This window comes from Glycine soja, chromosome 6, assembly GCF_004193775.1.
Source record: "Glycine soja cultivar W05 chromosome 6, ASM419377v2, whole genome shotgun sequence".
Taxonomy (NCBI): Eukaryota; Viridiplantae; Streptophyta; class Magnoliopsida; order Fabales; family Fabaceae; genus Glycine; species Glycine soja.
Genome location: NC_041007.1, coordinates 29308691 through 29336194, shown reverse-complemented (window position 1 = coordinate 29336194; position 27504 = coordinate 29308691). Strand labels below are relative to the sequence as shown.

Here is a 27504-nt window from a genome sequence, read left to right as displayed (position 1 = left end):
TGGACGTGTAGTTCTCAAGGCGAGGACGTGTAGTCCTCTGAAGGCGAGGGCATGTAGCCCTCTGAAGGTGAGGGTACTAGTACCCAATGGTCCACCCTTTTGAGAAAGCAAGAGTTTGACTCATTAAGTGGGCCGGTCATCCCAAATTCAAAAGATTAGACATTAGATGTTGGAAATCTATGCAGTTAACATGATTTTTAGGGATGCCGATGCATGCAACCTTTGTCGTGAAATTTGGTAAATGCGGACTTCATATGAAAAAATGCAATGTAATGGAAAGTTGTTCAATGTTCATGACATTCTTTCCCTATTTTGTGATTTTGATTTTGAATTAATTTTTTTGGAAAACACAGATTGACTGCCCTTTTGAAAGAGGTGATAATTCATGCAACCTTATCCTATCTTTTGCAAATCTCTCCGGGAACTCCCTCAGAGTGTATGTTTTTTTTTATTTAGTCACTTGACCATTTTGGAGTGATGGCAATGGAGTCGTTTGATGTTTAATCAATCCATTGAAATTCCAGGGTTTGTCCTCCATTTTTTTTTGTTTAAAAACATTGACAGGTGAGAACTTTTGATCTGCCCCTATGTTCACTTGAGGCTCATGCATAGTGCCCCTCATTGCCCCAGTGTAGGGCTTTGAGGTACTAATCGTTGTCTTTCATCATGACCTTGTAGTAGGGAACCTATTGGGTGAGAACTTCTAATCTGCCCCTAGGTTCGCTTGAAGTTTATGCATGGTACTTTTCATTGCCTCAGTGTAGGGCTCTGAGGTATACATCATTGTTTTGTTTTCACAACCTTGTAGCAAGGAAGAATGAAAGAGGCGCTTTGATTCTCGCAAAAAGAATTTTTCAAGGACGAGAAATAGATGAAGGATTTTTTTAGTTGATGGGTTAAGTCAAATGACTCCTATTCTTGATAACTCACTTCTCTCTAAAAAAGACAAACTTTTTGGAATGATAAAATGAGATCACATGAACGTCTATAATTTTACTTGAAAACACAGTCAATCAAAATGCTTTTTTTCCTTTTTCTTTTTGAACTTTTCTGCTTTACTCGTCGTTTATGGCATCCTCACCAAATGTGTAGCATGAGTAACTTCTAATTGAACGGTCTTGGAAGTCCAAACTTAGGAGCGCATGTCGCTTGAGCAAACAAACCAATGACTTGCACCCACATTTTAGTGGAAGCAAAGATGTAATTACGAGAGGATGAGGGACAAAGATGTCAAATTTATCCATTTTATTTAGCATTGTAACTGTGGTTTACAATAATGGCATAAACTTGAAAATCCTGATGTGTCATTAGAGACATCTAACAGCAGCTTTCAAAATTGCCCCATGTGTGGTGTCGCTTGTCAATGTTAGGATTCACAAGCGATTCTCCTCAAATTTCAGCCAGCCCGCATCAATTAGACTTTGCACCTTACGCTTCGAGGTCATAGAGTGCTCAATGGAATGTCCCGGAACTCCTCCATGATATGCACATGTTGCGTTCGAGTCATATCCTCGAAAAAATGGAGGTTGAGGAAACCTAGTAGGGGTTATGGCTACCATTGCATTATCAAGTAGATAAGGGAGCAAGTTAGCATATGACACTGGAATTGGGGTGAATTCTACAGGCTTTTTGCTACAAAATTCCTTCCTTGGTTGATGTTTTGGTTCGTGCTAAGGGTGGTATTTAGCATTGGTTGTGTGGTAAGTGGGTTTTGTGGTTGATTTAGGGATGACCTTTGTGGATAACTGGGTGGTGGGTAAGGAGAAGGGTTGTTATTGGCTGAGTAATGACATTGTTGGGTTGGTGGGAAACTTGGCCGTATAGGAATGGCAGTCACAGCATGGGTTTCTCCCTCATTCTCACCCTCTTCATTTGCCCTAGTTTTTGCATTTATCAAAGCATGATGATCAGATTTGCCTCTTTTCAGACCCACTTTGATCCTTTCATCGACGAAAACTAAATTAGCAAAGCTTGAAGGTGTGTAGCCCACCATCTTTCCATAGTAGAATACTGGTAATGTCTCTACCATCATGATTATCATCTCCCTTTCCATCATTGGGGGTGCCACTTGGGCTGCCAGGTTTCTCCACCTTTGGGCGTATCCTTTGAAAGATTCATGCCCCTTTTTGCACATGTTCTGTAGTTGCATCCTATCCGAAGCCATATCAGAATTGTACTGATACTGCCTAACAAAGGCAACCATTAGGTCCTTCCAAGAATGGACTCGGGAAGGTTCCAAGTTAGTGTACCAGGTAACAACTACCCCAGTAAGACTTTCTTGGAAGAAATGTATCAGCAATTCCTCATCTTTTGCGTATGCCCCTGTCGCAACCTACCCTTCGGCGGGAGGGCGACGCGAGACTCGCGGGATGCGTGTTCCACGAAAGGAATACGCGCGGAGTCGCCACCAACGTTTATTCGAGGAAAACGTCGGAAAAACCGGAAAAGACGCGATCTACGAACTTTTAAGTGAAAGGTTCGGGAGTTGTATTTACGCACGGGGAAGGCATTAGCACCCCATACGTCCGTCCCAAGGGACGACAACCTTTAATCGAATGTGCAAACATGACTTTGATTTTTACGTTCCCTTTTATGTCCTTATATCCTTTTTATATTTTTCCTTTTTTGTGGTCGACAAGGGTGTTTCCCTTTGCTCCTACGTATTCCTCAATTTGGGATGAGAAAATCAGACCTACGTAGTTCTTTCGGAACAAAGTATTTGGTTAAGTTTGTTTTTGTCTTTTTTGCAAAATATGTTTTTATTTGAACAAAAGGTCATTTAAGGTGTTGGACCATTAAACGGTCTTTTGATTTTGAAAGATGAGAAACGTTAAGGCGTTGGACCATTAACGATCTCTTGTTTTTGAAAGGAGAGAAACGTTAAGGCATTGGACCATTAACGATCTCTTGGGGTGGTCGACAAAAGCGGGGCTTTTGCTCCTACGTATCCTCAATGAGGAACTCAGACCTACGTAGTTCTTTCAAAAGCGGTAAAGTTACATGTTGATTTTATGCTTTTGAACGGTCCATGTTAACCGATAAAAGCAAAGAGGACCGTTTAAGGCGTTGGACCTTAAAACGGTTTTTAGTGATTTTCGGACAAAACTTGATTTGTGAGTCTATTTTAGTCTTAGTTTCACTTTGGTTATTAATCAATTCATTCAAGGAAACTTCCAAAGAAAAAACGTCCGATTGATTTTTTTTGTTTTATTTTATTTAAAGATATTTTGTTTATTTTATTATTATTTTTCAAGATATTTTGATTATTTTATTATTATTTTACTTTTTTTGTTTAACCGAGGTTATAGCGTGAACGATCGGTTAGATTTCATTTTAAAAGTGATTAAATGAGATTACAACACAAATGATCGGTTGAAATTCATTTTATCATTTATTAGGTGAGAAAACGGCTTAAATAAACGGTAAAAGCGCGTTAAAGACGGAAGAAAAGAAATCGAAAATGAACGAAATAAAGAGGAAAGCTTAAAAAAACAAGAAATGAATTAAAAGTCTCGGATTCGAAAACTTACCCATTGAAGAACGAAGAACGGATGAAGAACGATGAAGAACGGACGAAAACCTTCACGGATTTGCTTACGGAAACATCTCGGAAGCGTTACGGAAGCACCTCGGCTTGGATTTTCTTCACGGAAACAATTTTTTTCACCCAAAACAGCTGAAATACATAGCCAGGGGGCTCAGGGATCCTTAGAACAGCCCCCTTCAGCCTATTTATAGGAAAAAGGGGGAGGAGGTTGCCGCCCAGCTCGCCCAGGCGACCTTAGCTCGCCCAGGCGAGCTGGGTTGCTTCCTCCAGAAGCAACCCAGCTTCAAAAAACGTTCTGGAAGGCCCAATTCAAAATTTCGAAATTGCTATTTGCACCCCCCCAATTTTGATAAGTTCACCCCCCTTCTTTCATAATTTACGGAAAAGTTACAGAAGCCTTATGGAAGCATATAGGACTTGATTTTCTTCTTTTTTTCTCTTCCGTCTCACCCGTATTAAGTTAATTATGCTTATTTACAGTTATGGGAATTTTACGGAAGCATTACGGGTGTCCCGGAAGCCCTGGAATCCCATTTTTCAACAAAACGGGGGGTGTGGTGGCCATCTAGCTCGCCCAGGTTACTTCAACCTTAAGCAAGAAATTGCCCAGAAACCTCTAGAAGGGCCCAGATTTGAAAATTACTGTTTGCACCCCCCATTTTACTAAGTACACCCCCTCTGCTTTTTTTTTGTGATTCTTTTTTCGTAAAGTTACGGAAACTTACGAATTTCGTAACGATACTTGTTTTCTTTCCGTAATGTTACGGAACCTTGCGGATTACATAATCATCCCCTTTTTGACTTACGGAATGTTACGGAACCTCACTTAATTATGCAACGATGCTTCCATTTGATTTCCGGTGTGTCACGGAAACTTACGGATTGTGCATCAATATTTTTTTGGTTTTCCGGCATGTCTTGGAATTTCACAAATTGCCTAATGATGGGTGCCAAGCACCTCACAAGGACCAAAGAAAGGTCGCATGTCACCAAGCAAAGGTCCCCGGACGAAATTAGGGTATGACAGTTGCCCCTCTTTACTTGTCTTTTATTGGAGATAAAAGGAAAGTAAAGATAAGACACTAATTTTGTTCCTCTCGATTTGACGAGAGTCGCTGGTGACCATAAAATCTCCACATGCAAATGACTTGTTGTTCCCAGAATTTCACAAATTGCCTAATGATGGGTGCCAAGCACCTCACAAGGACCAAAGAAAGGTCGCATGTCATCAAGCAAAGGTACCCGGACGAAAATTAGTGTATGACACTAATTTCGCTCCTCTCGGTTGACGAGAGTCGCGGGTGACCATGACTTGTCGTTCCCGGATTTTCACAAATTGCCTAATGATGGGTGCCAAGCACCTCACAAGGACCAAAGAAAGGCCGCATGTCATCAAGCAAAGGTACCCGGACGAAAATTAGTGTACGACACTAATTTCGCTCCTCTCGGTTGACGAGAGTCGCGGGTGACCATGACTTGTCGTTCCCGGATTTTCACAAATTGCCTAATGATGGGTGCCAAGCACCTCACAAGGACCAAAGAAAGGTCGCATGTCATCAAGCAAAGGTACCCGGACGAAAATTAGTGTATGACACTAATTTCGCTCCTCTCGGTTGACGAGAGTCGCGGGTGACCATGACTTGTCGTTCCCGGATTTTCACAAATTGCCTAATGATGGGTGCCAAGCACCTCACAAGGACCAAAGAAAGGTCGCATGTCATCAAGCAAAGGTACCCGGACGAAAATTAGTGTACGACACTAATCTCGCTCCTCTCGGTTGACGAGAGTCGCGGGTGACCATGAAATTTCCGCATGTAAATGACTTGTTGTTCCCGGAGGAACAAAAGGTGCAGAAGACTATGTCAGCCTCTGCATGCTATCAAGCATTCTGTCTTACAGATAGCAAAAGAATGTTTATACGGATAACCACTCGGGTATTTCCGCGTATCATCGGGCCCGCCGCCTCTGGATGATACAAGGGTGCAGAATGACCAAATTTTGTCTCTGCTTGTCATCGGGCCCGCCGCCTCTGGATGACAAAAGGGTGCGGATAACCGTAAGGTATCTCCGCGTATCATCGGGCCCGCCGCCTCTGAATGATACAAGGGTGCAGAATGACCAAACTTGGTCTCTGCTTGTCATCGGGCCCGCCGCCTCTGGATGACAAAAGGATGCGGATAACCGTAAGGTATCTCCGCGTATCATCGGGCCCGCCGCCTCTGGATGATACAAGGGTGCAGAATGACCAAACTTGGTCTCTGCTTGTCATCGGGCCCGCCGCCTCTGGATGACAAAAGGGTGCGGATAACCGTAAGGTATATCCACGTTTCATCGGGCCCGCCGCCTCTGGATGATACAAGGGTGCAGAATGACCAAACTTGGTCTCTGCTTGTCATCGGGCCCGCCGCCTCTGGATGACAAAAGGGTGCGGATAACCGTAAGGTATCTCCGCGTATCATCGGGCCCGCCGCCTCTGGATGATACAAGGGTGCAGAATGACCAAATTTTGTCTCTGCTTGTCATCGGGCCCGCCGCCTCTGGATGACAAAAGGGTGCGGATAACCGTAAGGTATCTCCGCGTATCATCGGGCCCGCCGCCTCTGGATGATACAAGGGTGCAGAATGACCAAATTTTGTCTCTGCTTGTCATCGGGCCCGCCGCCTCTGGATGACAAAAGGGTGCGGATAACCGTAAGGTATCTCCGTGTATCATCGGGCCCGCCGCCTCTGGATGATACAAGGGTGCAGAATGACCAAATTTTGTCTCTGCTTGTCATCGGGCCCGCCGCCTCTGGATGACAAAAGGGTGCAGATAACCGTAAGGTATCTCCGCGTATCATCGGGCCCGCCGCCTCTGGATGATACAAGGGTGCATGTCACATGACCTCAGGATCAGTATGACAAAGATTATGGGGCGGCCGACAAAAGCAAGGCTCTTGCTCCTACGTATCCTCCAATGAGGAACTCAGACCTACGTAGTTCTAGATAACTTGTGAGACTTGAAAAAGTCTCCACCAGAAGATGCCTACATCTCTGGAAAGGGTGCAGATGACCATATTGGCCTCCGCTTATCAATCACACTCGAGGTGCGGATAACCGTAAGGTGTCTCCGCAGGCTACCAGCTCTTGGGTCATGGTAACAGAAAGCAGTGTGGTCGACAAAAGCGAGGCTTTTGCTCCTACGTATCCTCCAATGAGGAACTCAGACCTACGTAGTTCTGGATAACTTGTGAGACTTGAAAATGTCTCGGTGTTTTCTCCACTAAAATGCAAACATGCTTTAGCAAAGAGACAAATATTCCAACTGATTTAGAGCAGCATATGCTTTTTTGAGTGAAAAACAATGCGTCTACCGGGGAAGGAGAGTCTGCTGATGAAATCTCCCATAACCATAAATGAGATTTTGGATGTTAGCATTTCGTTTCTAAATGACCATTTAGAGGAAACACTGGGTTCGACAAAAATAGAAGAAATCCACTCAAAGTGTATCAATCTCGCACAGGTAAGTGTTTCATCCTAATTCCGAACCATAGATATGTCATGACTTGACTTTGCAAATTATTTCCTATCAAATCAAAAATTACATGCGTGATCATGGATCAAATAGGACTTCCCTTGGGAATGGGTTCTTTTGGGGAGTTTTTCGGCTTTTATGTGTTTTTGGCTTTTGATTTTTTTTTGTTGGCTTTTTCTTTTTCTGTTTTTGTTTAGTGCGGGGCGAAAAAGTCGCTAGCGCACAGGATTTTGGTTGGTAATCAAAGGGAGAAGACCATTTTAGGTCGTGGTTTCCTTTCCTTCTTCTTGTTCATTTGGTGACAATTCTGTACTGTTCAGATATTGTCTGGTCCAAAGACCTCTCTGCACATTTCTTCTGGTTTCTTTGACCAGGAGCTTCCTTCTTTTTTACTTTCTCCCATTCTTTGGTTGGGAATTTTCTTTCTTTTCTTTTTTCTTTCTCCCACTCTTTGATTGGGAATTTCCTTTCTTTTCTTTTTTCTCTTTCTCCCACTCTTTGATTGGGAATTTCCTTTCCTTCCTTTTTTGCTTTCTCTTTGATTGGGAATTTCCTTTCCTTCCTTTTTTGCTTTCTCTTTGATTGGAAATTCCCTTTCCTTCTTTTTTTTTTTTTTGCTTCCGAGGGTAAGGTTTATGGTGAGTCAGGATTTTGGCTCAAGGCTTGTAGAATGGCTAGACATGATACATGTCAGGGTTTGGTTTGGTTCAAGGATAAAAAGGGATGACCCACATTATTTCCATGACACAAATGCAAAAATGATGATTTGGAAATTTTATGCAAAACTGGTCATGCATGCACCTATGCGGACACTCAAGTGTTAAATTTTTATGGTCATGTGATGCTAGGGCTCAGGATTTATTTCCTCTATTTTAAATCAACCCAATGTTTCCAAAATATGTTCTTTTATCAATTTGTGCATTCATTCGAGTCCATTTCGGGCGTCCGGGAAAATCTTCACAGCATTCACCCTTCAGGTGTATACACATTTTTTTTTTAAAAAACTAGCTATGATCAGCGAATTTTTTCAAAGAAAAGTTGGAAGTGATCTCTTTCAAAAGCATGTTGGTTTTTTAGCTAGATAACTTATTTTTTTCTTTTTTCTCCTTCTTTTTTTTATCATTATCATTTGTTTATTTCTTTTTCTTGTTTGTTTTTTTTTTCTTTTTTTTTTCATGATGTATTTTGCTACCTAAACATGTGCATATTTTTGTGAGGTATTTTTGCTATATACATGCATATCCAAGGTATCTTGCCACCTAAACATACATATATATGTTTTGTGAGGTATTTTTTTGCTACATACACGCACATCTAAGGTATCTCTCTACCTAAACATACAAATATATATTTTGTGAAGTATTTTTTTGTTTACATACACGCACATCTAAGGTATCTCTCTACCTAAACATACATATATATATTTTGTGAAGTATTTTTTTGTTTACATACATGCATATCTAAGGTATTTTCACTACCTAAACATACATATATATATATTTTGTGAGGTATGACTACCTTCCGAGCTTGCGCTTGTTTTATTTAAATCCCCAGGATCATGAGCAACTAGGTGCGTCCTACTATAAAAAGTGATCAAATAACAAGCATAGATTCAAAAGGTACTAGGTTGCCTCCTAGTAGCGCTTCTTTAACGTCTTTAGCTGGACGCCTTATGACTTGTCGGTCACTGACCTAGTACTTTGCTTACCTTTGGCTTTGGACTTGGTCGCTTATTGGTCGGCCATGGGTCGTAAGCAACGCTCTAACCTTTTTGTGGATGAGCTGAGGTGAACTCTAGAGGTGATGGCGGTGCGTCTGTTGCCCGCTGCCGGCCATCCCCAGGCTGCTGTGGTGTTTCGCCCTGCGCCTGCCTGGAGACGCAACACTTCTAGATGAAAACTCGATTGGTAGGGGGCCTGATGACCCTGCTGGGGGCAACAGGCACTCCCTTGAACTGATAGAGACCCGTATTTAGAGCTGGCAACTCCAAGACACTGTTGGCCTTCTTCGGGTCCACTAGGTGTCTTGCGGGCACAATCCCTGCAAACAATAGATGACATCAGAAATCAGTTGGGGGAGGTGCATACTTACCTATGTCATGATGGCATGAGCTTGCTGGGGGGACGAGCGCCCTATAGGGCCGATAGAGGCCCGTAACCAGAGCTGGAAACCCCAGGGCCCTGTTGGACTTCTTCAGGTCCACTGGGTGTCTTTGTGGGTGCGATCCCTGCAAACAATAGAAGGTATCAGAAATCAGTTGAACCATATGCATACTTACCCATGTCGGGACGACACAGACCAAGTGATACTTTTGCAGGGGGAGATTGGCATTGCGGTCGCTGGGCAGAATATTGCTAAGTAGCAATGTCATCTATGTAAGAGTGGTCATGTTGGTGCGCATGATCCGCACTCGTCTCTTTGCAGCGGCACGGGTGAAATCTTGCCCCAGTATGCATAGTAGCAGTGTGATAGCCTCCCTCTCTAGTTGTGCTCGCACAGTTGGCCCTCCTCCAATATCAGGGGGTGGCCCAGGAACCGTTAAAAGGAAACTACTGGTCCCTTAACCGGGAGTGCAAGTCTCGGTTAAGCATTTAAGGACAGAGGACCTTAAATTATCTTAAGGTGTGGATATGGAGCCCACTGAAAGTGAGGACGCGTAGTCCTCTAAAGGCGAGGGCGTGTAGCCCTCTGAAGTTCAGGATGTGTCGTCCTTTCAACGGTGAGGGTAACTAGTACCCAAGGTGAGGGTGTGTAGCCCTCTCAAGGCGAGGACATGTAGTCCTCTGTAGGTGAGGGCATGCAGCCCTCTGATGGTGAGGACGTGTAGTCCTCTCAATGCGAGGACGTGTAGTCCTCTCAACGGTGAGGGTAACTAGTACCCAAGGTGAGGGCGTGTAGCCCTCTCAAGGCGAGGACATGTAGTCCTCTGGAGGTGAGGGCGTGCAACCCTCTGATGGTGAGGACGTGTAGTCCTCTCAAGGCGAGGACGTGTAGTCCTCTCAACGGTGAGGGTAACTAGTACCCAAGGTGAGGGCGTGTAGCCCTCTCAAGGCGAGGACATGTAGTCCTCTGGATGGTGAGGACGTGTAGTCCTCTCAAGGCGAGGACGTGTAGTCCTCTCAACGGTGAGGGTAACTAGTACCCAAGGGTCCACCCTTATGAGAAAGCAAGAGATCGACTCATCGAGAGGGCCGGTCATCCCAAATCCACAAGATTTGGACATTAGATGTAGGAAATCTATGCAGTTAACATGATTTTTAGGGATGCAGATGCATGCAACCTTTGTCGTGAAATTTGGTAAATGCGGACTTCATATGAAACAATGCAATGTAATGGAAAGTTGTACAATGTTCATGACATTCTTTTCCTATTTTGTGATTTTGATTTTGATTTGATTTTTTTTGGAAAACATAGATTGACTGTCCTTTTGAAAGAGGTGATAATTCATGCGACCTTATCCTATCTTTTGCAAATCTCTCCGGGAACTCCCTCAAAGTGTATGTTCTTTTTGATTTAGTCACTTGACCATTTTGGAGTGATGGCAATGGAGCCATTTGATGTTTAATCAATCCATCGAAACCCTAGGGTTTGTCCCCCCTTTTTTGTTGAAAACATCGATGGGTGAGAACTTTTGATCGGCCCCTATGTTAACTTGAGGCTCATGCACGGTGCCCCTCATTGCCCCAGTGTAAGGCTTTGAGGTACCAATCGTTGCCTTTCGTCATGACCTTGTAGGAGGGAACCTATTGGGTGAGAACTTCTAATCTGCCCCTAGGTTCGCTTGAGGTTTTTGCATGGTGCCTTTCGTTGCCCCAGTGTAGGGCTTAGAGGTACCAAGTGTTGTCTTGTTTTCACGACCTCGTAGTGAGGAAGAATGAAAGAAGCAGTTGATTCTTGCAAAAAGAATTTTCCAAGGACGAGAAATAATTGAAGGATCTTTCAGTTGATGGATTAAGTCAAATGACTCCTATGTAGAAGCAAGATGTTTTGATGTCTTGATGATGCTAAAGGATCAAGTGCTTCTAAGTTTTATCCAAGAAAATCAAGATATATGATCAAGTTTGATCTCTTTAGAATCTTTAGGAAGAAGTTTCCAAATTGAAACAAACAAAGGTTTGACCAAAGAATTCTATCATTTCAATTTGAGATTTGCTCTCTGGTAATCGATTACCAGTAGTTAAAAATGTTTTTATTCAAATTTTTAAAACCTGTAATCGATTACGTAAGTCTTGTAATTGATTACCAGAGGGGATTTTCAGAAAATAATTTCCAAGAGACATATCTATTCAAATGTTTTATGAACGGCCATTCAAATGTTTTAAAGAGAGTTTTCATTGCCCAAACAGTTTTATCCTCTCGAAAGATCAAGAGTTTTTCTGAACTGAAATGTCTTATCCTCTCAAAAATATTCCTTGGTCAACCACTTGCATATTCAATAATGAATTTTGATTGGTCTTCATTGTACAATCTATCCCTTTTAAGAGAGATTTCTTCTTCTTATTTCTGAAAAGGGATTAAGAGACTGTGGGTCTCTTGTAGTAGAGGATTCTTGAACACAAGGGAAGGGTTGTCCCTATGTGCATTGTTAATCCGAAAAGAGAGAGTGAAAGTTTAATTGGGGAATAATATTCGTATCTTAATTCAATCCCCTCTTCTTCTCAAGGTAACTGAGGCCATTTGTCCAACATCCTATTCTTGATAACTCACTTCTCTCTAAAAAGACAAAATGAGGTCACATGAACGTCTATATTTTTACTTGAAAACACAGTCAATCAAATGCCTTTTTATTTTTTATTTTGAAACTTATTTTTTATTTTGAAACTTATTTGTTTTGAACTTTGCTCGTTGTTTTATGGCACCCCCACCAACGTGCAAGATGAGTAATCTCTGATTGAACGGTCTTGGAAGTCAACACTCAGGAGCGCAGGTTGCTTGAGCAAACAGACCAATGGCTTACACTCACATTCCGGTGGAAGTTGAATAAGCAAAGATGTGTTCGTGAGAGGATGTCCATTTTATCCATATCATTTAACATTGTAACTATGGTTTATGGCATAAACTTGAAAATCCTGATGAGTCATAACAACAGCTTCCAGAATTGCCCCATGTATGGTGTTGCTTGTTAATGTTAGGATTCAACAAGCGATTCTCCTCAAATTTCAGCCAGCCCGTATCAATTAGACCTTGCACCTTACGCTTCAGAGCCCTACAATGCTCAATGGAACGCCCCGGGGCTTCTCCGTGACAAGCACACGTTGCGTTCGAGTCGTATTCTCGGAGAAATGGAGGTTGATGAACCTTGGCTAGGGTTATGGCTACCATTGAATTATCAAGTAGATATGGGATCAAGTTTAGCATATGACAACGGAATTTGGGGTGAACCCTACAGGCTTTTTGCTGCAAAATTCCTTTTTGTTGGTGTTTTTTTTTTTTGTTTGTGCTAAAAGTGGTCTTCGTCATTGGAAGTGCGGTAGACAAACTTTGTGGTTGATTTAGGGATGGCCTTTGTGGATAACTGGGTGGTGGGTAAGGAGGAGGTTTGTTATTGGCTGAGTAATGACATTGTTAGGTTGGTGGGAAACTTGGCCGTATAGGAATGGCAGTCACAGCATGGGTTTCTCCCTCTTTCTCACCCTCTTCATTTGCCCCAGTTTTCTCAGTCGTCCTAGTAGGACGATCAAATTTGCCTCTTTTCGGATCCACTTCGATCTTTTTGCTGGCGAAGACCAAATCTGTAAAACTTGAAGGTGTGTAACCCACCATTTTTTTCATAGTAGAACACCGGTCACGTGTCTACTATCATTGTGATAATCTCTTTCTCTGTTTTTGGGGGTGCTACTTGAGTTGCCAAGTCTCTCCATCTTTGGGCGTATTCTTTGAAAGATTCGTGCCCCCTTTTTGCACACTTTTTGTACTTGCATCCTATCCGGAGCCATATCAGAATTGTACTGACACTGCTTAATGAAGGCAACCATTAGGTCCTTCCAAGAATGGACTCAAGAAGGTTCCTAAGTTAGTATACCAGGCGACAGTTGTCCTAGTAAGACTTTCTCAGGAAAAATGTATCAGCAGTTTCTCATCTTTTGCGTATGCCCCCATCTTCCGACAGTACATCTTTAGATGGTTCTTGGAGCGAGTAGTCCCCTTGTACTTGCCAAAGTCCGGCACCTTGAACTTGGGAATGACCATGTTTGGGTATTAGGAACAACTCTTCTAGGTTAGAAAAGGCATAATCTTCACCTCCTTCAATGGCCCTGAGCCTTTCCTCTAGATGATCCAACTTTCCCATTCCTGCCATAGTCATAAGGGTTTTTAACCGCTGTGGAATGCAAGAGGTGCAGTTGTGGGTGATACTGAGGGCCCTCCAAAGGGTTTTGTAGGGGTATACCACCAACTGCTTGCCCTTCAGTGGTATATCCGAGCCAAGGCTCGAAGTCGGCTAGATTGTGATGGGGAATTTCATGGGTCTCTTCCACAGTTTAAGAGACATGTACATGATCAGTTTGGGGTTGCTGGCTTTCAATGGGTATAGGAGTGGAGTTATTGACATTCTTATTGGGAGTGTACACCACATTGGGTGGCGTATAGTTGAGAGGCAAGCCATATGACGGGAAGGCGTGCTCGTTTTGAATTTGCACATCATGGGGGTCGCCCGTACTTCCTAAATCTTTGCCTACCATATTTGAGGTTGGATGATTCATTTGCTTGAGGCCGGATGGGGACGTCGGGTTCACCTTAGCAACAACGCTGGTAGCGGCAATTGCAACCGCATTGGCTTCCATTATCTTCTTCACGCTCATCATGGCCTCCATCATTGTGGCCATTTTCTCTTTAATGGCCTCCATGTCGGCCTTCATCTTCTCTTGTATCTCCTCTACTTCACCCATTACTCTAGCTCTAGCACGAGTTCGGTAAGGGCGTCGTAAAGTGTGTCCCTTTCTTTTTTATAACAATGATTAAGTTCATTTTATTTTATTTTTCAAGGAAAGAATGCAACGAGCAATGCAACCAATGAAAAGCATGGATGCATGCGAATGATGTACAATTGAAGTATTGCGAATTTTTACGCAAGATATGGGGTTGAATCAATTTAGATTTTCAACATGGTCCATGACATCTTTGTCAAGGTGAAACTGGAAGTAACAAGGACATCAATAATCCTAAATATGTTTGGCAGTAGATGAAGCAGTGATGTGACTCGATTCATCTTTTGCCCCAATTTTGCAAGACGGTTACTTCCATATTTCAACTTGACTTGATGAACCTTTTTGTAAAAGCATGAGCTTGGTTCAACCCTATAATCCAAGGAATGGCAATTCTGATCGCCAATACTTCAACAACATCTCATAGGGATGAATGACTCGGGCATACTTTAAGCTTATGCACGGAAAATGTAATTATGAAATTGAGATGCCCGAAGAAACACCATTTCCTAGTTAACCATGCATTAGGTACCATGTTCAATTATTTTGTTTTTAAGTGAAACGGGTTTATGATCCCAACATGGTTGGCTCGTGGTGCCTAACACATGAAACTAAGAATGTAGTGTGAAGTTTCACGCTTCCCCCTTTTTTGTTTTTGTTTTGTAGAGGAAAACGCAAGGATGAGCAAACATGAAAACAAATGGTATGCAATTTTGCAGATCAAAAAGTTTGTTGAACGCATATGCATGATGATGCCATGACTCATGAAAAATGTGAGGCTGGAATATGATAACGGACAAATGCAGGATATGTCCATTATGATGTTATGAAGAGATGCTTATGCGATGCATGATATGAATGCATTTTACGGACACGAGAGCCCGGAAAATTATCTCTTCTTACTTGTGCATTTGGGGGCGCAGTGCCCCATGTGTACAATTAAGAAGGTGATATGGACCTTCCGGCTTCCCGTGACAAAGGACGAGACCAACATACAATGCATGCTAGAGATAAAATGCGGGAGTGACTTGATTCGCACTGATTTTTGGAGTAAAAACGTGGGATAAACTCATTTTATTCAAAAAGTTATAACTAGTCAAGATCTGAGCGACAATACAAACTTCCTAGCGGTTTCTAATCATATGGTCCATTAAGTCTATCATATGTTGACAATAGCTGAGAAGTCCGTGGATCTTCTTGGGGGCGGAGTAGGTGTCCGCCATTGCTTTGGCCTTGGCTAGCAATCGGGGAAGTTCTTGACTCCTGTTCAAAGTAAGAGCAAATCGGTCTGTCCACATTGTTGCCTCTTGGTGCCATGAATCAATTACCCTCTCCCTTGCTTCGCTTTCTGCTGATATCTTGGCGTACTCATCCTCTAGCCTTTGCTCGTGAGTCGCCGCTAGATTTAGCTTCTCTTTGCACTCATCGATGACGGCCCACATATTCCCTTCAGTCTCGCTTAACTGTTGGGACAAATTTCTTTTCGACCTAAGGTAAGCCTTTAGCTCGTCCTTCAAGATCATGCCTTTGACCCGTGATGATTCCTTTCACCTCTTCGGAGCTTGAGCTTACTATTGCTGCCCTATAAAGCCCCTCAAAACTTTGCTGGCACGTGTTCTTCCTTTTGGGCCTTCTTGGTTTCTCGTTCCAAGGCATCAGCGGTGGCCATATTGACGTCCCTTAGTTCATCATACTCTTTTCAGACTTTGATGGCTATGGACTTGAACTTCTCTTCGACTACTCGGGCTCTTTCAAGCTCTGCCTTTAGGGCTTGTACCTCATCACTTTCTTCCGAAGCTTTAACCTCATCGTCCCTCACAGTCTTTAGATTTGGGAGCCAATCCAATCCTTGTGTTCGGACTCTCAGCCACTTATGATAGCCGCCGATGATCCCATTACTACTTCCCCTAAGCTCTCTGTCCTTTCTTCACGCCGCATCCCATGCCTTGCGAACTCCTTGGAGTACCCTCGCGTTGTGGTCACTAAAACCCCGTGCGATGAAAGGCGTGATGCTTTCGTCTAATGGCGCTCCTCTCATGGGCGTGATGCTTTCAAAGGAAGAGTATACCAGCCATTACTTTAGGTCGTCACGTGAAAATAATAAAATAAAATACGGTCGGTAAACTCTTTTGTAAATAAAGTTAGCTAATGCTTTCTTTTCAAATAACAAGGTTAAACGTAAGTACATTCATCATTTAATAGCTGTCCAAAATATGGGAGTTTTACAAAATACATAGTGTCATCCAGAGCAAAGGTGTCCACAGTGGTGACTTCAGCCACATGTATACAATCATCAAATTCTTATACAATAGGTCTACCCATACAAAAACAAAAGAGTAAACCTAACAGTCAGTACTAGATACACCCACCCTCAAAAGTATATAAAACTAGTCCATAGAACTATCTACTATGATGAAGAGCCTCCACTGATCGCCATCTCTCCAGGGCCACTATCCTCCGTAGAGTCTGCCTCGAATGCCGACATGACGTCCTCGGGAGAATCCACCTCAGGGAGTGGGTCCTCATCACCCTCTAGAAAGTCAAGAGCATCCACAGCAAGCTCATGAGGTAGCTCCTCTAGATCCTCCTCAGGGTCTTCCTCGGATGACGTTACCTCGATCACTTGGACTGGCTCCACTAGACGGTATGGTGTAGGCGTGGGTAGTATCCACTCCACAGTACGCTGAAGCGTGCGCGCGGGTTCATCTGGATGCACCAATGAAGTAGCTGTAAATCGAATCGTGCCCCGAAATCGGCACCTCGTGTTGCCTTCGAGGGTCTCCCAAGCTCCCTCTAGGCACTCCATCTCCACTCGATCATGGATTAACTGCGTCGCCATCATGATCTACAAGAAAGAAAAGAAAGGGGTAGACTCTTTCACGCGATATCTAACTACGTAGCAACACGATGCGTCCCATAACACTACATGCAAGTAAAAGGGGTATCTCTAGGCTTTTCATCTCTGGTAATCGGTTACACCTCATTGGTAATCGATTACCAGAGGCCAAACTCGAATTACATAGCTTCAGGACGTGAAAACCTGTAAAATGCACTGTGTAATCGATTACACATGACTGGTAATCGATTACACATCCTGGTAATCGATTACCAGAGGCCCCTTCAACATTCCAGTCCCATTTCTAAGCCTGGTAATCAATTACACCCCTTGGTAATCGGTTACCAGAAGCCCTCCTAGCTTCCTGATCTCGTTTTCAAGCCTGGTAATCGATTACACCCCTTGGTAATCGATTACCAGAGACCATCTTAGTCTCCTGTCTTCATTTTTAAGCCTTGTAATCGATTACACCTCTTGGTAATCGATTACCAGAGGCCATATCCCATATATCAATCAAAGTTCACAGCTGGCCAGCCACCACATAAGCCTCCTTGCTTTGTGGTCTTTGTTCCTTTTATCTGTTGACTGCCAGGAGCTCGCCTGCTTAGGTACATCACAGGTTCTCACTGACTGACTATGCCCGGGTTGGGTCGGGATTGGTCAAGCTTGGTTGTGGGCAATAGCACCCCACCTGACGTCCCCAAGGTCTCCTGACCCCCGCGACATATCTCCAGGTACCAGTCTGTGGTCAACGAATAAAAGCAGGAAGTCTCACCCTTCTACACTTCCTCATTTCAAGCTTGTAGGATTATGGGGTACCCATCACATGTGGTACTAGGTGGCAGTCGGGCGATGGTGCAAAACGATTCTCCACATCCACAAATCACATATAACCCACCATCCCCTGTTGCCCACCTCCAACTGAGCTCACGTACTGCCACGTAGCCCTTATCCTCGTTCCTCTCAACATCGGGTCCCCATCAATCCTCCCAAGCTTCCACAACATCCAGGTAATTCCACATCCAATCATCATGGACTAACAAAACCAAGCAAAACAGGGCAAAGGCAGAAACTCTGCCCAAAACACAACTCAAAATCACAGCTTTTCACATACAAATACCCCTGTAATATTTCCTTCATTCCAATTCGTTAACCGTTGGATCGACTCAAAAATTTTACGGGAAGTCTGTAGTACATAAGTCTACATTTTGACCGTTGGGATCTGCTAGAAAATATCCAGAACCCCATATGTACTACCCTTTTCACAACCAGCTATACACAAGCATTTTTCTGCACTTATACAAAATTCTGCTGCACATTTCAACAGCAAAATTCTGCATAAAGTGCAGATTTCGAAAACCACTTTTTCCCTCATCCAATTTTGCCCAAATTGAATCCTACATGTCCCAAATCATGTACCAATCATGTCTAAACCAAGGACAAGCTTCAGACCAAAGCAACACAAAATCTAGGTATCCAAAACCCCTCAATTTAATGGATTTTCAAGGTTTGAGAAGTGAAATTGAGAATGGGGTAAATTTGGAGCAAACTCTCACCTCACACAAGTCTATAACATCAATTTAAACTTGTTCAAACTGGATTTACACCTAAAATTTCACCGAACCAAAATTTGACTCCTTAACCCCCAATTTTACCCTAGAAATGGCTCTTTATTCACTTTGGTCATTTGTTTTTCTCTCTAGCACAACCCAAACTTTCTCCTAAGTCCTAAATGACATTTCAAGCTAGGATTAACTCACTTTAACCTCCAAATACCACTAAATCCAGATTTGGCCTTCCAACTCTCAAAACCTCACTCTTTTTCCTCTCATAACACCATATTCTCACTTTCTAACCCTAGGTTAACTCTACCCTTCATCTCTAACAGTTTTCCATAAGTAATTTCAGCACATAAACATCACAATCATCATCATAAAAACCCTAAAACTGTATGGGTAAGCTTAACTCATCCAAACATGGCAAGTTCAACATGTTTTCAACAAATTTCTTCACAAATAACTATCATGAAGCAGAAACCTAGCAAAACTACCCATCATATCTCCCAAAACCCAATACCCACAAAAATCAAGTGAGAAAGAAGTCTACCCAAACCTGAAATTTCGAGGTCCCACACGTAGAGATGCGCTTCACGACTCCGAAAATGCTTTCCTTTCGCGATTTGGAGCAGAAATGGTGACCAAAGGTTGGAGCTTTGTTGGGCAACAATGGTGGATGAGAGAAAAGAAGAAGAAGGCTGCGTGAGAGAGAGGGAGAGAGCTTCTGAAATTTGGGGCTGAGTGAGGGGAGAGAGAGTGTTGCTTTTTGGTTTAAAAAGGCTTTTCTCTTTTCTATTATTTTATTTTAAGCTATGCCACATGTCTCCATTTGAGTGGAGCAAAAGGGCCCACTTTTTCTCTTGATGTGACTCATGCTCAGCCACATGAAGAGAAAAATCTGACCTTTTGAAATGCCAAAATCCTACCTCGGTTTGCGTGTCGTTCCTCTGGTTCCAGTCCCTCGCGTTTCTCTGCGCCCGTCGGGGCCAATTTTCGAAAGTAGGCAATATATATATCAAAACGCTCAGAATAAAACCCCGAGCGCGGTTCAGAGGTTGGTTTTGTTAAATTCTAAGTCGCACGTAAAACGATGATTTTTAGACTAATTAATTAAGAATTAACCTATAACCTTCCAGTTATGGATTTCTCTTCCTTAATTAGCCTAACCCGCGTATCTTGCCCCCACTATTCCTACTTCTACCAGGAACATATATGCATATACACTGAATAATACTTATATATATATATAATCATACAAAATGCACCGTTTACAAAAATTCCGGGTAGAAATTTCCAGGATGTCACATTTGCAACCATACATTTTGAATTTCTTAAGTAAGCCTTCTGTGTATTTCTTTTGCGAGATGAATAACCCTTCATTTATCTGACTTACCTCTATGCCGAGGAAGTAACTCATCAAACCAAGGTCGGTCATCTCAAAGGTCTACATCATGTCTTCTTTAAACTCCATCATCATCTTAGTATTGTTTCCCATGTAGATAAGATCATCTACATATAGAGAGAGTAAGAGAGTGTTCTGACCTTGAGCCTTGATGTAAAGTGTAGGCTTACTCTTGCTCCTCCTGAATCCTTGATCCATGAAATACTGATCGATTCTGCTATACCATGCTCGAGGTGCTTGTTTTATACCGTAGAGTGTTTTTCTTAGTCTTAACACTTTGCTTTCTTTGCCTTCAGACACAAATCCTTGTGGCTGCTCCACTTAGATCTCTTCTTCAAGTACGCCGTTAAGGAAGGCGGATTTGACATCTAGTTGATGGATACTCCATCCTTTTTGTGATGCAAGAGCTATTAGAGCTCTTATGGTATCAAGACGAGCTACTGGTGCAAATGTCTCATTGTAGTCAATTCCGGGTTGCTGTGAGTAACCCTTAGCTACTAGCCTCGCCTTGTGTTTCTGTATGGTGCCATCAGGGTTGAGCTTTGTCTTATAGACCCACTTAACCCCAATGATATCTTTTCCATGGGGACGATTTACTAACTCCCATGTGTTGTTTTTCTCGATCATTTGTATCTCTTCTTCCATTGTCTTGACTCATACTGATGCAATCCTACCCCGCAAGGGCATTGGATAGAAAAACTTCAAGTAGATTGGGCTAGAGATGCAAGAGAAGGTCCTAGGGTTCTTATGAGCCTTAGGGTAGATTTCGGGCCCATGGGCTAAGTACGAGCCCACTTATCTTTGTAAATATTAGACTAAGGTTTCATTATTTTTGGTCGTTGTATTTAGGGCTCCATAATGTAGGTAGGGTACCCTAGAAATATAGGATTTTTCAGCCCTTGTATTTTAGGGCACCTAGACTAGTTTTTGTATTAGGAGTAGTTTTGTAATTTCACATGCACTAAGTGGATATTTGATGTGTGTGGTTGGAAATAAATTTAATTGAATTGGTAAAAGCCCAATCCAATTAAATTTTAGAGGGGGAGGTGAGCATTTGCTTACTACACCCCATTGCCACATCATATAGTCACACTTTGTGCATGTCCTTCATGCTTTTCATGCCTCATGACACCTAAGCACACTTAGTGGAGAATCTTGGAATTGATCTTGGATTAGTGGGCTGAACCATAACTAAAATTCACTAATCATAATTAGTGAAATTTTGGCTCCAAAGTTTGGCTCCACAAATTCAATTTCAAATTCAAGTGAAATTTGAATTTCCCTCCAATTTTGTGTGACACTTAGGCTATAAATAGAGGTCATGTGTGTGCATTTTTTTCAACTTTGATCATTTGAATATTAAACTTCAGATTTCAAAGCTCATTTAGAGCACAAAATTTTGTGTTCTTCTCTCCCTCTCCCTTCCTTCATCTCCTTCTTCCTCCAAGCTCTTATCCATGGCCTCCTATGGTGGTGAGCTTCTTCTAGACTCATCTTCTCCTTGAAGTGGCGTCTCCTCTCTCTCTTCCTTTCTCCATTCCGCTGCCATTCATCTTCCAAGAAGCAAAGGAATCCATTGAGGTTTTCTTCTACTTTAATATTTTTGTAAGAATTTTATTGTTTAGGTTTCAGCCACAAAAAATAACAAGACAAAACTCAAAGGAACCTAAACTCAACACAATTCATGGTTCAAGAACAAGAACAAGAAATTTGAACCATAGAAAATCAAATCTAGCTTCTATAGCAAGTTTAATCGGTGGAAACTCTAAAGAATCATGTTAACAACATTTAGCACAAGACATGTGAGAAGGTAAAGCAAAGCATTAATGTAGGTTTAAGGAGCACCTACTAGAAGCTCTTGTGCTTTGATACCACTTGATGGAAGCTTGCTTGTGGAGCTTCTATGGAGGCAGCGGAAGGCAAAGGAGAAGAAGAGAGGGGAGGCACCATCCACTAGGGAATAAGCCATGGAAGAAGGAGCTTCACCACCAAGAATGTGCCTTGGATAAGAAGCTTGAAGAGGATGCTTTAATGGAGAAAAAGAAAGAGAGAAGGGGGGAGCACGAAATTGAAGGAATAAAAGAGGGGGAGAAGTGGAACTTTGGAGTGTGTCTCATAAGACTTTCATTCATCAAAGTTACAACAAGTGTTACAAATGCTTCTATTTATAGACTAGGTAGCTTCCTTGAGAAGCTTTCTTGAGAAAACTTCCTTGAGAAACTAGAGCTTAGCTACACACACACCTCTCATAACTAAGCTCACCTCCTTGAGAAGCTTCCTTAAGAAGATTCCTAAAGAAGCTAGAGCTTAGCTACACATACCTTTCTAATAGCTAAGCTCACTTCCTTGAGATGAGAAGCTAGAGCTTAGCTACACATCCCCTATAATAGCTAAGCTCACCCCCATGACAAAATACATGAAAATACAAAAAAAAATCCCTACTACAAAGATTACTCAAAATGCCTTGAAATACAAGGCTAAAACCCTATACTACTAGAATGACCAAAATACAAGGCCCAAACGAAGGAAAAACCTATTCTGATATTTACAAAGATAAGAGGGCTTATACTTAGCCCATGGGCTCGAAATCTACCCTAAGGATCATGAGAACCCTAGGGCCTTCCCTTGGATCTCTGGCCCAATCTAGTTGGAGTATTCTATCCAATGCCCTTGCAGGGTAGGATTGCATCAGGATTGACCAGAAGTAATGAGTAAATTTTGTATGGAGAGTTTGGCTAAGGAAAGTGATTGGGAAAGTCGCTACAAAATGAGACAGCTACCAAGAATTCTAGCGGAGTAAATTCAGGTGTGAAACAAGGGGTTTCATATTTTAGGAATTTGGAAGTGTAATCATGGTGGTTTGTACTTTGTACCACTTTGTTGAGAGGATTATTGAGAGAAATTGTTTGTTATCCACCCCACATGTTCTGATATTTGTTGATTTTGTATAATCAATTAGAGAATAATCTGAGTCTCAGGTGACAAAAACCATTCTGACATAATGATTACTAATTGATTATTGTAATTTAATCAACATAGTATAGTTGATTACATGTTGTAAGTTGTGACATAATTATAAATGCTAAATTTTAACAGTCTTGTTTGGAGCTCTAGCATCTTTTGTCTACCAAAAAATTACTGATTAACTATCCTTACATTCTGGGGCTCGAGCTTTTGCATTGACCGACTAACAATCGAACATGTGGATATAGATCCCATCTAAAGAGCTTTTCGTTAATTCTGAGATTTATCCTTTGCTCTTGTTAATGTCACTTTGACCACTAAATGAGCCTTTAGTTTTGCCTTATTTAGTCTTTAGCCAACAGGCATGGTCATTCATTTCTCTCATCTCAATTCCTTCCAGCTATCCTTGATTACCACATGATGAAATGAAGCCAGGCTGCCACTGCTCGACACAAGAGGCCTCACTAGGTCATCTACTATGTTCATTTATTTCTATTTTTATCAAATCTAAGTATAAAGCATGGCACTACAGCTCTATAAAAAACTTGCATCAAAATCTATGACATGCCTATTTGGAATTTGCATCCAATCCTACAATACTTTGATTGCTCATTTGAATTTCTCACGGAAAAGAAGTGCTTCAGGAAAAGAGTTTGTAACTCATCCCTGGTAAATAGAGTAGATGCAGGGGATTTGCTACTCAATATAATGCAATGTTTGTACCTTGCATCAAAAGGCTATGTGATAATATGACTTAAGTTATGCTCATTGATTTACCGATCAATATTGAGTTGGTTATGTTGAAATCAAGAATCAAGAATTATAAAAATAAAAATAATAAATGGGGTAGAAGACGAGGGGAAAGAAGCGCAAAACTTCAAACAATTATATCAACAAAACCAAACATAATGAACAAGACGATTAAAATAACAAAACAAAAAACAAAAGATAAATAGAAAAGATATAATATATGGGAAAAGGAAAAAGAAGGCAGCACAATCAAAAGAGTGATAAGCCAAATGAGGAATCCTCGCAAAAGCTATGGACGCCTTTGACAAGATTCAAGAGGTTCACTTCAATAACTCACAACGAGGCCCAAGTTAAGGTAGCTGTGTAATCATCCAAGAAAGGATAGTATACAATATGATTGTATAGAAGGATACATTATTTTGGCCAAACAAGAAAAATATGACAAGAAATGGGTTAAGGTGGTTTGGTCAGGTGCAAAGAAGGTTGCTAGAAGCATTAGTAAGGAGAGTAGATTGTATGGTTTTTAGTTGTATGAGAAGTAGAGAGAGACCAAAATTAATGATCCATGCTGGACTCAAACTTATGACTTTTACATTATTAGTACGACATTCTAATCAACTGAGCTAATAAATTAATTATGTTATAAAATAATTAATGTTGCTATATATCACACTAAAACTTCTAGTGTATATTTAATAAATATATAAGTTTACATAATAAATTTTGTAAAAACTAATTTTGATCTAATAATGTATTTTTTTTACATATATAAATTTTAAATAAAAATCATAGGTTTAGTAATGCATTTTTTTACATATATAATTTTTTTATTAAACCTATGATTTTTATTTAAAATTTATATATGTGAAAAATACATTATTAAATCAAAATTAATTGTTACAGAATTTTTTATGTAAACTTATATGTATATTAAATATATAGTAAAAATTTTAGTGTTATATATCGAGATATTAATTATTTTATAAGATAATTGTTCTATTAACTCGGTTAGAGTGTCCTGTTAATAGCACGAAAGTCACAGGTTTAAGTTCTGCATGGACCATTAATTTTAAATTAATTTGTAAAACACTTTTTTAAAAAATTTAAAAAAATCCTCAATCCATATGAGTCATACGAATTGACAATTGTATGAGCTTTAGGAAAGGATAATGTTGGAATTGTCTAAAATATGTTAGATGTAGAAAAAAAAGAATGTATACAGAAAAAAGCCCATATTATTTGAATACTAGCATTTGGGTTAATGTCTTTCTAAAGGTTTTGTAGTTTGGCGGGTCCATCCTTTGAAGCAATCATGGCCCACATATTAGAGTCATGACAATTTTTATGATATATGTTTTTTTTGGGGGGCTGTTTGTTTTCTTCTTGAAAATGGAGTTGATAAGTTTAAGTATGAGTGTTTTATGAAAAACCTATAATTGAATTTTTCACCCTCAATATCAAAAGGCTAAAATATATTTATGGTCTCTAATAAATATTTAAATTTTATTTGTTTTCTAATAAATTTTTTCTTCACATTAAATTCTTAATAACACAATAATTTTATTTTTGGTCATTGACACTTTTTTTAGTTGCTGATAAATTAACGAATTTTATGTTTGATCTCTAATAAAAATGAATTTTTTTATTAAAGAACAAATACAAAATTCACTAATTTATCAAGAATTAAAAAAAGTCAATGACTAAAAATAAAATTGTTGTGTTATTAAGAATTCAATACAAAGAAAAAAATTATCAAGAAACAAACATAAAATTTAGATATTTATTAGAGATCAAAAATATATTTTACCCATCTAAAAAACTTAGTGATAACATCAATCCAATTAAAGCAGGTTTTTATGAGCTGTGGTTACTTTAAAGATTCAAGTACGCTCAATTAATTTTGCCATGTGACCTTTTTTACTTATCCGTTCAAACTTTTATTAACAGATACAACATAGATCAACATGATTATTCTCTGCGGTTGAAAGCTGCGCAGAGGTTTTTGAAAGATGGTGCATGACAAGGTTACAAGAAAATTTCAGTTGACATTTATTATATACCGAACAAAAACGTACTATCTTCATGGTATTAATGCATCAATATTTTTTGGATCAACTTCTGTAGGTTAAAGTTGTAGTGAACCTCAAAGGCCGTGAAAATGAATTCAGGAATATTGCTATTGAGCTTATTAAACGTTTCCAGAGTGATGTTGGGGAGGTATGTGACGTTGCCACTTGTGTCATTGTGCTTGATACTATTGTGACCATGTGATAATTAGGGCTTATTTGGTTTGAGAAAACATTTTTTTTTTATTTTCCCAAATAATTACAAAAATGTCTTGTTGTTTTCACTCTATTTTCTGTTTTTAAACATATTATTGTTTTGCTAAAGAGTGAAACCAAATTTATAGTTTTTTGCTTAATTGGTATGTTTCCTGTACATATCTTTAAAAATAAGAAAAAGAAAGTAATTGTAATTATTTGTAAAATAAAAAATATGAAATGCAAGCAAAATATTTTCTCAAACCAAACTTAACATGCAGATTTCTGTTTTAGTTATCACCAGAAGCTTTTCATTCTATCATGTATTTGGATTTTTGTATCTAAACCACACTTGGATGATGTGCAGCTTGCAACAGAAGAGACTAAAAGCTTTCGTGACAGAAACATCTTCAGAGTTATGGTTCCAAAGAAAGCCACTCTACAGAAAGCTCAAGAACCACCGAAGAGAAAAGACAAGTCAGCAGTAGATGAAGTCTCCGCTGGTGTCCAACATAACTGAAAACTTTCGTAGAATTGACTCAGGTCAGGGTGGCTTACATTCTTTTCAAGGAATCCCGTTAGCTTAACCAATCATTTATGGAAGTTCTTCATAATTGTTATTGAATAATGGTTGAAGTTGATAGTAATATTAATGCTATTCAATTACAGTGCATGTCCTTAAATCAAGAAGTACTGTCCCGACAATATACGCATTTGTTAGGATAACATCAATTTCAGATCAATAATATTATGATTAGTAGGGATGCTAAAAAAAATAGTTTTGGAAAAATAACTATAACTATAAAATTATAATCAATTTTATAGTTATGGATATTTGAAGTAACTTATTTTTATTCAAAAAATAATTATATTATAAAATTATAATTAGTTTTTATAAAAATGAATATTTCAAACAATTTATTTTTATTCATCCATAAATGGTTTTAGATATAACTTGTTATATAATTGATTATATAATTAGTTATATACTTATTTTAAAAATAATAACTAATTATAATAAATTATATTCATATTTTAAAAATTAGTTATGATTATTGTTATAATATTTACTTATAATTTAATTATTTATTAGGTATGTTATAATTAGGCAAATACTCAAATCATAAGCAATAAACAAGTGGAGCACTATTACCTATTTTAGGGGGCTACTTAATGCTAGTCTATAGCAAGATGTAGAAGCTGCAACTTACGTACCTAACGATTTGAAGGTAGCTTAGCTTTCAAGTGCTTACCTTCCAAGAATGCTGACATATTTTTTACTTGCACAGAACGTAGTCTCCTGAAAGTAACACGTTTTGTGTACAACAGTATTTTTTTTCATTAAAAGTTAATCATTTTCTTTTCTGTTTCTCTCTGGATTCTACGATGTTTAAGGATCGACTAGTCAAATTTACTGCATTTTTATAGCTGTGATGGTAAGCCTTTTCTTTTTGAGGAGTCATTTCTAATTCTAGTTGCGATGGTTTCGTATAATATTGGTTCCTAACTTTCAGTTATAATGTCCTCATCTTTAGCGGTGTTTCTAATCAAAAGAACAAAATCTAAATGGATAATTTTGAAGTATCGTTATGACTAAACTATTAAAAAACCAATTATAAGATGAGATGTGCACGTAAGTTCGTGAAGAAAAAAATGCCGTATTTGTACGAAACTTGCGTATCTAATATTACTCTATTTTATGTGTACATAGAGAGCTCTATTCCGGTGGATCATTTATGTATTTATTATTG

General features: G+C 40.0%; 1 protein-coding gene across 1 annotated transcript in view; it reads left to right on the top strand.

The window, feature by feature from the left end:
- The window catches only part of LOC114416070 (translation initiation factor IF3-4, chloroplastic-like), a 53121-nt gene extending 26666 nt beyond the window's left edge, over window positions 1–26455 (top strand). Inside the window, exons 5-7 of the mRNA XM_028380946.1 lie at window positions 25440–25506; window positions 25617–25709; window positions 26121–26455. Of these exons, the coding sequence (XP_028236747.1) occupies window positions 25440–25506; window positions 25617–25709; window positions 26121–26273 (313 nt within the window). The 3' untranslated portion in view covers window positions 26274–26455. The remainder of the gene's footprint in view (window positions 1–25439; window positions 25507–25616; window positions 25710–26120) is intronic.
- The last annotated feature ends 1049 nt before the right edge of the window (window positions 26456–27504 follow it).